Source organism: Dufourea novaeangliae, unplaced genomic scaffold (genome assembly GCF_001272555.1).
Source record: "Dufourea novaeangliae isolate 0120121106 unplaced genomic scaffold, ASM127255v1 scaffold7, whole genome shotgun sequence".
In the NCBI taxonomy this organism is placed as follows: Eukaryota; Metazoa; Arthropoda; class Insecta; order Hymenoptera; family Halictidae; genus Dufourea; species Dufourea novaeangliae.
This window is the reverse complement of record NW_015373896.1, coordinates 3,149,337-3,163,251: the sequence shown is the minus strand read 5'-3', so window position 1 is coordinate 3,163,251 and position 13,915 is coordinate 3,149,337. Positions and strand designations below refer to the sequence as shown.

The 13,915-nt window shown below is 37.8% G+C and overlaps 1 protein-coding gene across 1 annotated transcript in view; it reads right to left on the bottom strand.

The window, feature by feature from the left end:
• The window catches only part of LOC107191824, a 32,279-nt gene extending 27,595 nt beyond the window's left edge, over window positions 1-4,684 (bottom strand). Inside the window, exons 1-3 of the mRNA XM_015580951.1 lie at window positions 4,642-4,684; window positions 4,265-4,330; window positions 4,125-4,192 (exon numbers count right to left, since the gene is read on the bottom strand). Coding sequence (XP_015436437.1) covers window positions 4,125-4,192; window positions 4,265-4,330; window positions 4,642-4,684 — 177 coding nt within the window. The remainder of the gene's footprint in view (window positions 1-4,124; window positions 4,193-4,264; window positions 4,331-4,641) is intronic.
• Window positions 4,685-13,915: the final 9,231 nt, after the last annotated feature.

Here is a 13,915-nt window from a genome sequence, read left to right as displayed (position 1 = left end):
ACGAAAATCCAACGATACACAGGGTGAGGCAAAAAAAAATGACCACTAAAGCAGGCGCACCTGCATATATCTCGGTTGTTATTGGTGATAGAAAAAGATATAAAATTTTTGTTTTAATATCACGTTATTGTCAATAGAAGCACGATTTTAATGATATATAGCATGATGGTATTTAAAAAAAAGATGCATTGACCTTGAAGAAACTCAAGGTCACCTTGATATCTTAAAACGTTTTTTGATACAACTAATAGGTAATAAGTTACTTTAGATAGTACAGCTAGCCTCTGTTTAGCTTCTGTTTACTCTATTTTGATTGGTTCCACAGTCAATCTCTTTATTTATTTCTTTTTTTTCACTTCTGACGATCCTTTGTAGCAGTTCGCTCGAGAGTCGAGATTCAACGGGGTCCCAGAAAACGGGTTGATTACCGTCACGTGGGGCTAAACTGATCGCGTAGACAATGGATTTTCATCCGAGTGACAACATCGTCTTCGTGTCAGGACCGTGGCGCAGGTGAAAGCGTTTTATAGCCGTGAAGCGAAATGCATTCCCCTATACGACCGCCGTTTCTGTGTAATTATCTTAATAATCCACCGTCGTATCATGGGTGTTTCCAATGTCCTGAGAACACACCTTTCCCCGGCCACACCGACTAGATACGGCTTCACTGTATTACCTTTGACGTTCGACAGCGTCCACTCACGCGCGTGCGCAAACTTCTCCGCTACGTGGAAAGTATTTGTAAAATAGCACTTGTTATAACTTTGCTCAGTTCTTTATTTGACCAATCGAAGAATTTCGTCGTACTTGGTTGGTGGTACTTGTAGACTTTAAGGGAGAAACCACCCTTTTTATCCGAAACCGTCCCTTCAACTTATTCGCTTGTAAATCGTGAACTACAAAAGATATCGAAAAAACGTTCATATAAATTTTATATCGTTCCTCGTTTCCCATATATCAAAAGGAAACTAATTTTTTTGATAATGTTTTTCTATCAATATATGGAGAACTGAAAACAATACAAAATTGATCTAAACGTTCCTTTTAGATCTTTTGTAGCTTATGAGTGACAAGCGAATAAGTAAAAGGGACATTTCGAACAGACCGGATAGGTACATTGCAATGTGCACTGGGTCTGAAGAGGTTAGCTAAACCACGGGCACCGTCCCGTGGGAAACTTCGCCGAGGCAAGAAGTCGAACACACCGTGAGCTACGATAAAGGTCAGCCCGCGTAATAACGCTGAACTTCCAACGTCCGCGTGTGGAATCGATCCACCACAGTACGCTGGCGCCTTTTTTTGTCAGTGTATCGCGGGTGGCCGCACGTGGCGTTTAGCTGAAGCCCGTACTGCCGATTTTTCTGCAACTTCGCTCAATTATTTATGGGACCAATCTAAGAATTTTCCCGTACATGGTTGGTGCTACTATCACAGTTTAAGGAAGAAACCACCCTTTTGTATCTGAAACGTTTCCTTCACTTATTCGCTTGTAACACGTGACCTACAAAAGATATCGAGAAAACCTTTAGACAAATTTTATATCGTTTTGAATTGCCCATAGATTGGTAGGAGAAAATTTTCAAAAAAAATTATTTTCAAAGACAAATTTTTTAAAAAAATTATGTTATTGATAGTTTCTTGCTATCGATATGTGAACAACTGAAAAGGATATAAAATTTGTCTAAACGTTTTTTTGGTATCTTTTACAGTTCACGAGTTACAAGCGAATAAGTACAACAGACACATCAGACAATAATCGTGTAGGTACGATAATTTTAACGTTCGTTCTGAACGTGTTTTATTTTCATTGGGACCTTTAGTACATATTATAGTGTAAATTTTATTCTACTCGTCTGCTGAATAGGAAAATATTTTCTTGCCTCCCTGTTGTCCCAAATAAAAGTATTCCACAGAGAAAATTGTTTCCTCTAAAGAAGAAAAGTCCGGTCTGAAGAGGACAATCTTGACCGTTTCCGCTTGCTGATCCTACGATTTCATTTCAATTTCTACGGGGGCCCAATAGCTACGAACGATGATAAACGCGCGATACATGGAACGCCGAGGGACAGTGAAAGCTGTCCAGAAAGCCGCCCGCTGGTACAGCTAGAGAGAACGGCGGATATACCTATATATGTATCTTTAAATATACGTACAAATATTCAGTAGCTGGCCTTCTATGTAAAACAGACGCAAAGATACATAACATTTGGAAGTGGATTGAACCGAGAGTTCGTAGACATCTGTGACCTACTTTGCTCTTGAATACAGCGATGCTCGAAGGAAAGTTTAAAATAAATTTTGTTCTTATTAAATTCATACTTGTTATTAGTAGACTGTGGATGTGTATGCAAATATAAATTTGTAAATTCCTCTCATACTTTTGATCAATTTAAGCAATTTAATTTGAATGATTAATATTTTAAACTACTGCAAAATACTTAAATGGAAAAAAACAAACAAAAAATTTTGTCCTCATCGTCTCCCGGAAGATACCAGCAAACACATTGAAGACTATGTTTGCATACTCTAATATTAATTTTCAGTTTTACAAACTCTGTAAAAAAACTTTAATCACCCAATTTTTTATAAAAACAAATTTCTTCTGTAGCTTAATAAGAAATGATTAACCTATGACTATCAACTACAGTTCCATAAGGCTCGTATTAAAAAGAAATTTTTGTGGCGTTTCCTTTTCAATAATTTAATCGTTGACTTTTCAATTTTTTGGCAATAGAAAGTTGAAGCTTTTCAGAATGCTCTGTTAAACTTTCAACTAAATTTATAATTACTAAAAATTTCGTGAAAGCCACCTTAAAGGGTTAAGAGATTCCATAAACGTATAAACGCAAACGGTCTGATTATTATACCATAAATACTATGGAAATGATTGTCCCACCGATAAGATCTGTTACTCACCGTGCAATTTCGAAATCCTTATCCGACGACACGCAATACTCAATCGTAACACGTACGAAGCGTTATGTTCGGTGTAATGGGGTTTAATACCAGACACGCGTACAGAACGTTAAATGCCATCCAACGACAGAAAAGATTTTTCATTTCGAATTCTCTTCACGTCCACCAAGGATCCTACCAGACAACTGTTTCGTAACAATGAGAAATCGTTTTGTTCGGTACACTTCGATGGTTCCGTCTTTGAGATGGAAATGAGGAAGAATCATCGGTTCTGGTGCAAACTTATTAAAATTAGCTTTCCAAACCCCTTTCAAAAAGTAATTCTAATTGGCTGATATTTGTCCTTGATATGGTTTGGAAGGTCATTACAAGTGAAATAACGTTTTCTTCTGTACGCGAAAAAAATGTTTTTCACATATTTTAGAATTTTTGTTAACAGTAATTAATAAATATTTGGCACATGATAATTAAATTTTTTTATGTTTTTTATATTTGAAAAATTGAGAAAATGTAATTAATTAAATTAAAATGAAAAAATACATATTTTACCAGCGAATGAGCGATATTAATTGAAAAAAATCTATGTTTAATCATTTGCTTATTTTAATAACTTAATTTACTCGTTTTTATATATAATGTTCATTCACCGGTAGATGTTCCCAACTGTTTCGCGGAAAAAAATAGCTGATTAGAATTATTTTTCATTCAAGGTCTAATTCGACTGAGCTAGGACACTATAAAAGTCTCTTGGACTTTTCCACGGATAGTGCCGTGAAAATTCTGGTTACTTTCTATCACGTGCCGGGTCGTTATTGCACGCGATAAACCGTTTGCGTGCCGTGCACACCTCGATATAATTGTATAAGACGGTTTTTAAAAAGTGGAAGAAAGTTCTGGTATTTCGAAACTATCTCGTGTGTTACACGCCGTGGGGAAATGTCTCGAAAGTGGATCAATATCTCACCGTGTTGGATAGAAGAGCATTTGACAGTGTCGATGGATAATGTGTGGAAACCGAGGGATACGTGAAGTACCTGACATGTCAGTGTCTGTTAGGTACCTGATCTGGTTTACCTGTTGAAGATACCCGATGTGCTCAGTATGTTCGAAATACTTGAAGTACTCGATTTATTCATTAATTCGAGGTACCTGAAGTACCCGATTTGTTCGGTATATTCGAAGTACCTAAAGTACCCAATGTGGTCTACCTTGTGGAGTGTGCCAAATGTGTTCAAGGTACCTGAACCATCCAATGTGTTCAATACGATCAACATGCCTGAAATGTCCGGCATAATCCATGTATTTAAAGTATCTGACAAACCCTACGAACCCGACGTACCCGACGTACCCGAAGTACTGAGTGAATTAATAACTAAACACTGCAGATCAATCACAGTCTTCATTTCTATCCAAGCTAATAAATGAACACATTAACTAGTACGGTACATGCCTACAATACCCTTGTATTGTATTATCAATATATTTAGGGTACCAAAAATGGCTGGCTATTCAAGGTGCCTAAAATACACGCCCGACCCACTCGACACATCTGTTCGGTATATTCAATGCCTGAATGCAAATGGTAATTCTCAATGACGTTCCTGTCGTTTAATTAATCAACGAGCTTTCTCTATTTTTTCCATACTCCAGTCAATACACTGACGACACCGGTAAATCTCACCGCCGTACACGCGTTTTCTCTAATCTTAAATCCTACTTGCTCACCAATGTCCGAAATATCCGCCTGTTTCATGACGGAATCAATCATATCTGAATTTATTGCGATCAATTAGTCGGTTGCCCCCGGTCGCTCGTTCGTTAAACCACTTATCGGTCATACTCGAAGGATCACGGGCGCCGCGCACTCCGTGAAGGATGCTCATCGAGCTCGTGAAAGATTTACCCTGACCCACTTCCGGTCAAGTTCATTGCTCATCCACGGCACGTCGGCCTTAGCGCGTGCCGTCTCCCCCCGTTCATCGCGGTTCTCTTTCTCTCTGTGTACTCCAGAGATCACACCTGCATGTACAGGGTGTCCCAAGAAGATGGGAAAATTTTATATGGATGTTCCTCGTAAAAATATGAATCGAAAAGTCCTTTACCGTTTTGTAATCTGACGCACCGATTCCGAGATATCAGCAGTTAAACGAACTCCAATCAGCTGAGCGATGGACCACACGTACGCAGGACCGCTCCTAGCGGGGGTGCAAGAGGTGCCCCTTGGAGGACCAAACCCAGGGGCGGCTGCAGACCGTTTATTATATGTAAGATTTTTCACTAATTACGATAATAATGTAAACTTTCTTTATGATTATTAAAATTTTAGACAAAACAAAATTCAATCGAATTAATTTTATATATAATCTTTCTAACACTACTGGTATACAAGAATGAACTGTCTTTGTATACAGCTCACAATACTATATGATATTTAGACATGTCCACATGGTATGTAGAATTAAATAAACTGCGATTCCCACTGTTACTGTTAATATTTATACAGTAAAAGGAACGGGAAGGGACCAGGCAAGTTACGATCGAAATTACATAAAACACGTATACTTTCGTGAATGTACGTATTCATAAATTCAAAGTTACGATGTAGTTCGGATTATAATATACTTTGACGAAGCCAATTATGTTGCTAATTCGAACGACTCCCGTTTCAATTAAGCAAACATAATTATTTATTATTAGTTTTTGTAATTATTAATATCAACGATAAACTGAACAATCATGATTATCACGAAGATTAATTGAATCACGGGGCCAAAAAAAAGGACAAGTAGCATTCTCATCGAGGTGTTATAACGGCCGCGCGTTGGAAACACGCCATAATTAGTCTAATTACACGCGGCTGTTCGTTCTCGCGTTTCAATTTACGGAAATTATCCCAGGTGGGACTTAAATTTGCGGTAATCTTCATTCAACAACAATCACAGTGACGCCAGTCACGCTAGCTGACGAGCATAATCCCACGGGGACAATAATGTAATTGCACGGGGGGAGTTTCTATGTATCCTAGTGCACTGGCATTAATATCCCTATTACCTAGTAAATATTCCGCGACCGTTTAGTGTGCGTGACATAAGCCTCTTGACACAGTGTCAGTTTTATGATGTCGGTGTTATGATTATTCTGTTTGTATAAACAAAATATTGGGACATTCCACGCAAAATCGGACACTTTTTGGAGCACCATGATATGTTGTAGTCTTTAGCGATATATAAATGTTTATTGAAAGACCAAACTTTCTTTATACTGTGGTGAATTTTTATTTCTTTGGGCCAATGAAACGTAGATTGTTTAACTGAATTTATTTTGAAAAATGGAATTAGAACAATTTAGAACTCGAGTAACGAATTGAAGAGTACTCGCAGAAAACACTATAACTTTGCGAAAAATCAAAATTTCCAGAAGGAAAAAAGTAACCTGACCGTAAATTATTTACGAAAATTGATTTGTTTGTAAATGTGACCAAGAATAAAATAGTCCAAATGCGTGGAAAAAATTTCGATTTTGTAGAACATTTTTCGATTAAAAAAGAAAAGAAAAAATCTTCAATTTTGGCGCTTACGAGTGTTTTCTACACGAAATCTTCGATTGTTACGAGACGACAGAGGTCAAAGGGTTCACTTTGCAGTGAACTGATCGGTACAGAACCGTTTTCGGGCGTGGTTGATCGTCCGAGACGTCGCGAAACAATTTAGAAAATCGTGATTACGAGGTCGGATGACATCGTGGAAAGGAATGGGCACCGATTTGTCGCGACTGGTCGCACGATCCGGATCCCGACATGGAATCTCGTACAAACTGGACCGACTGGCTTTTCGAGCTGCCATTCGTTTACTTTCCAGCGTCGCGACCGAATGAAAATTATGTATCTCAGACCGGACTGGGTCACGTCCAGAAAAAAGAGAAAAAAGAAAAAAAAATCACCTGCTCCAGGTTTTGGTGTCCAAACACGAAATATTTCTTACTGCTGTGAAAGTTTCCTTTCGGTGGCCGAATCGACTCGTTCTGTCGAAGAAACGAAAAAATATAATTCGACAAAGTTTGAAGTATTAAAATATATATAAAAAGAAATAACGTACACGAATCACTGCACAGATAGCACATGACGCCCAAAGACGGCTTAAAGTCGCCTTAATTTTATCGTTAGTTTCCAGTAATTTATTCATTTGCGAAAATTTACCAAAGATTAGTGTATTCTTCAGATTATTTTAATTGATCCGTTTCAGCGACACGACCGGCTCCAATGCTTTCTCGATGAGACCCAAATCCCGAGAAGCCGATCTCTCGACCTCGACTTTCACCCTCGCGCAAGGTCTAGGACACGCTCAGCTGAGGCGGATCTTCGATTCTGTGAATGAAAAATTCCTCTGCGACATCGGAGGAACTCGTGTTGCACGATCGTTAAATGGAATCGAAAAGAAAAAAAAAAAGGGAACGCCCAGAAAAAAGTGACGTGAATGAAAATTGAAGATTAAGCTGTAGTTCCTTCGAATATGTACTTTCGTGACTGTACACCTTCTAGAACCACCGAACAGTACTAAACCCGAAAGATCGATTCGATATCTATAAAAGACGAAAGGTCAGGCACAGTAGTTCTGTCTTGAGATTTTCTGCTTTCGAGAATGGTCTAGTTTCTCGATGGAAAATCCTCGAACATTATTGGAAACCGTCGATTATTATTAGACCGACGTCAGAGTTGCAGTAAAGCTGCGTCTACACTATGAAGGAAAATAGCATTACATAACAAATTGTTACATAAAGTTGGTACAAAGCATATTTTCATAACTTGTTACAAGATTATACCTTGTGGACGAGTATATAACAAGTTTGTATAACATTTCGCATCTAATTATTTAATAATGACGTCACACTTGATGGATAACATATAACTTGTTATATAATACGAAAAATGTTAAATATAACATTTTTCTTTCTATTTTTCTAACAAGTTTTATAACTTCGCTGTATAACGTGTTATGCTATATAGTGCAGACGCAGCTTAAGAAGTTCGAAACAAAGGAAATTGCGTTACCGTGCCCGCCACGCGTGCGTCATACGTGCCCTGAAAAGATTGTTGGGAAGGTGGAGAAAAATGAAAAAAAAAAAAAAAAACAGATATGTGAGTCAGCATCCCGTGAGTCCTGAACTCCGGTATTGGTTTCACTTTCACCGATTCAGCACAGGCAACATTCTTCGGCGTCGACCCGCTGCTAGAGGTGTTCCTCTCGCCGTGGCCTGCCTCCTCCTTTACGTCGATTCCAGAGAGCCAGGTTTTAGGTATCGAGGTCACTGAAAGGATGTGAACGGACGCCTGACGTTGCGAATGAATCTTAGACGTAAAATACGAAAAAAATATATTAAAAAAAAACCAAATTAGTTAAGATAGCTCCTGCAAATTTTTAATAATTATAAATTTAGTTGAAAACTTAACAGAATCTATATATATTTAATGTTTATAACATATATCAGAATTTCTGGTGGAAGATGGATGTTCTACGGGCTTTGGACAGTAAAGGGGCGGCCATCTTGGAAGGAATCACCGAACCCCCGGTACACCGTTTGGATATTAAAAGCTTTCTTTATTAATTAATTTCATCCTTTCTTTGTTTTTATATTATTAATATAATAACGATTCGTATCACCCTTTTGTCGTAAGTACAATTTTTCGTCGGTGAATTGCCGACCAAGTCTCGGAGCTCGATCTAAAGAAAAATCAAATAACATTCAATAGTCGTGATCGTTCGGCGGTTTTCCTTTCCTTTTCCGCTTCGTGCAATATAATATAATCCGCCGATCGGATCGCGATTGGCGTTCGTTTTCGATCTATCTAAATCCTTAAGTTTAAACCGTTTCGTTCCCCCGTAACGGATCAGGAAGTAAACAGACGTGTGCGGAGCGCGTTGGCCCATCGATCAGTCGACTCTGGATCAGTCATCCTTCGATCATCGAAATTCCGATCTTTTCACTTCGAAAGGAAATTATTTCCTTCGATTCTCAGGTATTCGATGATTCTACAGAAGCTTCTTATTTATTTATTATTTATTTACAAAGGACCTGAAGCTTTGTGGAGAAGAGTCGTTAGAGATTTCTCGACAGAAAAGAAATCGAATAAAAAGGTCAAAAAATAGATGGTTCAAACTTTATTTTTCTTTTCATTTAAACAAATTTTGATGAATATTCACGGAAATTGTAGAACATTGAATTTCGACAATTTTTCACTAGTGCACAAGTGAGGCAATACAGTAAATCATAGATGTATGTTCGAAGGCTACTTGCACTGACAAGGAAAGGTTCCCAGCTTTGACTTTTTAAGAAGGTTTAGCACAGTGATAGAGCTTGGAATTCTGAAGCCAATGATATTTGTTTCAGCCGTGTATGACCATTACTTTATGAAATATTTAATGTTCAGTGCCGTGGAGTCTCCAGACAATGATCGATGATTTACTGTACGATTTGCCACTAGCGTATATTCCGCATTATAGGGGGTCCTACTTGTATATAACACACTTGCAGTGGGTCGAAGAATATACTGATCCAGACGACCGACTGGTAACAACCCGGAAAAATAGATGTGTCGTAATCTCCGTAGAAATCGAACTCGTCCTCTATCTGCTTATCACCGAAATTCCCAATTTCGTACTTCTGCTCTCGCTTTCGACTTAACGACTAAAATAGTTTCAATGGAACGATTCATATAACACGAAGAAACTGGAGCATGCAAACTCGAAGGTGCGTGTGTGTATATGAGGTTAATGCATTGTCTGTGTGTGTGTGTCCATTTGTCGTATTCTGCGTTCGCGTGCCCCCCGAAAGTAAACGTTCGACGACTAAACCTGGCGCGACTATATATATACAGGGTGAGTCAATAAGAACTATTATATAAAATAACTCGTTATCTATTGATTGTATCAGCAAACGTTTTAATGAATTACGTAGCATTTTAAGGAATGCATCGGATGGATACAATTTCATTCTTTCATCTTCTTCTTTTTTTAGATATCAAGGTGACCTTGAGTTGTTTCATGGTCAATACAACTTTTTTTAATGTCATGTTGTCATCAATAAAAGAAGGAATTCCACGACCTACAGTATGATGGTATTAAAAAAAGATGAACTAACCTTGAAAAAATTCAAGTTCACCGTGATATTTCAAAGAATGCTATATAATTCATTGAAAACGTTTTTTGCTACGAGTAATGGGTAATGAGTTATTTTAGATAGTAGTTCTTATTGACTCACCCTGTATGTAGTTAGGACTAGTGGACCCAAGAGGAAAGTAAACTGTCCGAATTTTTCCGGAGATATGAACATGTTAATGGGGAAGTACAAAACTGGGAAGAGTAGAAAAACGACAAGGTAAAAAAGTTGGAACCATTCTCGCCGGAACGTACGTCGGTCGCTCGACCAATCACGTCGGTACTTGTAATACTGATACGATCCCGTGGAGACGGTACATAAGTTACAGTTGTCGCGTGACTACTATCGTTGATTCATGTTGGAAATGAGACTCATGTTTCGCCGAGCTTGCAGTTGACTTTAACGGAGAACAATTGAATACACGTATTATTCGTAATATATGTTGACTATCGATCAATAAGGAGGCATGGTAAATGAATCAGATTTAAGTATCGCGGTGGAAGTGCTCGTAATGCTGACGAAACGTCGAGACTATTTCCCACAAGGTCGAAAAATTTATATGCTCGTAAATCTCGACGGGCTTACGACTGTGAAAGTCTTGAAGGTCCGTTCTATAAATCGAACAACCGACGCACTTACGCGAATGAACTTAGTTAAATACGTGAAGAAAGAGAACTGTGTGGGTACGACTATCAATTGTTTCGGTCGATAGTAGAAGAATGCGAATCGAACTATAAATTCATTAATTCTCGAATGTAACGATATTACAAGGGATATTAAAAAAAAACACATTACACACCGTTCCAACCTTAAAAACTTACAGTCGGTTGACGAAAATGGAGTTGACTCGATGAACCTGAAAACAGGACTAGAAGGCGTATATCAAGACGACCGAATAAAGCATCGGACATCGTACCCACACGATTTTCAGCGAAGAAAGGAATGCTGTCTCTCTGGAATGACTGTACAAAAATTCTATCGACTGGCCAGCTGCTCGACTTAAAATTCACGAATCCTCGCTCGAAACTTAATAATTGACATCGTGTCACGCGCACATCTGCTCGAGCGTTCAACAAATAAATTCCGTTGTATATATTATAATAAAGAAATTCCGTTTGATTCGCGATCGTCGAACTTTAAATCGCCACGCTGAAACCTGTACAGGGCCTCGCATCTAACAGAGAAGAAATCGATTCGAAGTATCACAAGTTTCTCACTTACTAAGAAAGTTCGTTGACTAGATGACAAAAAGAATCTGCCCCTCTTTCCCCCCTCTCTCTCGTCTCACTGCTCACGCCCGATTGTTTCACAGTGTATTCATCAGTATATCAAGTGACTCGTAAATTCGCATCAAACACCCTTTGGTCGAATCGAAAAAAAGTATCCGCAGTATTTTCTGTTGAAAATTTCGACTTCGAATTTTAAGAAATTTCGCAAACTGTGATGAACTAAAAACTTTTTCTAAGTCTTCTAGAAATCAGAAACGGTAAATTGTAATGAAAAATAAGTAATTCGAGTATCCACCATTATTTTCAATTCTCCAAGAAATGTGTGTCAAGGTCCTTGAAAGAAATTTTCAGTTTTGCGCACAATATAAAATTCCTAACAATTACAGTTCTTTCTTTGGTAACGATTTCAAAAAATTGTAAATCTACAAGAAAGTCAAGAAAATTACGATTAACCTTGTGAACAGCGGTGCCTGGGTCGAAAAAAAAAGAAAACAGTGGGTCCAAACAGACCCAGGTATTGCTCTGCATTTCCGAGAGGTTAAAGGATCAATGGTTGAAGCGTATTTACGCATCACCCGGTATATTGGCTCGCGTATTAGGCCCGGAATTGGCGACGAAAAAAATGTTCGCGACCGTATTTGACCCCTGAAGCACTACACGGTAGAGATGAACTGATCCACGTAAATACAAGTTACGAATAAAAGTGTCGATACTTTCTTTCGATACAAGTTATGAGTAAAAATATCGATACCTTGACGGTATCGGTTTATCCCTAACTACACGCGGAAGACTTCCGATGGGGGATGTGCACGCGTAAAATTATGGTAAGAGCACTTTTATGTAAGTTCTTACGATTTCGTTGCACGCACGTACGCGCAATAACGTCCCATTTCACGATTCGTCGACTTCACAGACGACCAGTTCCCATTATCTAACCAACAGACGTAAACACCGTGTAGCAAGTAAAATTGGTGTACGATGAAGAGTAATCATTTTTTAGAATTCTATTTGATATTAATTTTTTCTTCGTTTAACACGTTAAGCGTCACTGTAAAAAAAAAACAATTACGTTGCTTTTGGCCATTCTGTAGAAAAGAAAAAGCTGAATCTACATGAAGGACACACACAGCATCCAAACTTATACAGAAGCCCATTAAGGTAGAATTGTATTCATTTTGATACAAATGGTACTGTAACGCGTGGTTAAAACCAGAATTGGGCAGAATTTTATTTCAAGTGATACATAGTGCAAAGCAACAGTATCTAAGACGTCAGTATCCAGAAAATATTATCTTATTATAAAAAATGGAATTTCCACGTTTAGTCAAGAAATACTTTTTTTTTTGGATCTTATGAAAATTGATTTCTTTTCGAAACTTTTTATCTAGATAATGAATTTGCCCGTCTCTGGTTCAAACAATGGAAAAAAGACCATCTGAAAAACGAAAAATTGAGTACACGTTTTGCGTTAGGTGAAAACTTCAGAGGGTCAAATATGTAGTGTATGTATACTTCGCACAGATGAAATCCGTCTGCTCCAAAAGTTTCGATGATGACAGGAATGATGGAGATAGCGTCTGGACGCCATTTTTAATTTTTTCGAAGATCTAAAGGTCGAGTTAATACTTTCAAGAGAGAACGATAAAAACACAGTAAGTAAGCTACGGTAAAAAGTCCAAGATTTACTTCGAGGAATACGACAGTTTATCCGTACTTTCGATTTAACAAAACTTTTGGAACAGCCTCTGTACAGGCTGTCGCAATTTCAATCCGCGAGCCTGTTATACAGTTCGAAAATACGTTGAATTATCGAGAACGAGAGAATGAAATTGATTCTTTGATAACTATTTCGAACAACTACACAGATCTGCAACAGTCATGGAATCGTTTGTTAACAAGTAATACAAGTCTCTTTTAAAGCCGCCACACGATGGATTCTTATTACAAAATTCGAAAAGATTCACGCCTTGTTCTTTGCAATCCTCGAAAAAATTGTTTTAACTATATATATATATACTATTACTTCAAAAGAAATATACAGGGTGTTCCGTTTAAAACTGGCCACCGATATATCTACTGTATCTGTGATCATACATAAAAAAAAATTAAAATTTTGATTTGTACACACTGTTATAAACTTTATATACTTGCTAAGTGGACAATCTTAAGTGGACAGTATTACATTGGTGATCTATTTAGGGATATACACAACCTGTGCTTTTCATCAGTTGTATTTCTATGAACTCCGTCCATAGTCAACTAAAATGCCTGAAGTAAGAAAATAAGTGTAAGGGTTGCAAGGCCATTGTGGCAAATCCAGTAAAATAACAACAGGTAACGTCCTCTCCAATTCAATCAGTCACTAACGTTCTACCGTTAACATCCGTCACTACCTTACCGGCAATAGATGACCTAAGAGATCCAATAAAAATGGAACACGGTCAATCACACAATACTTATCGACAAATTGGAAAATTTTGGCATTTCTGCCAATTTACTTAACTGGATCTATAGTTATATCACTGGACGAGCACAACACATAAAATTTCTTAACAACCGAAACGCATAATAATGTTGGCTATAACATACAACAGGAAAAATTATGTGCATACACATAA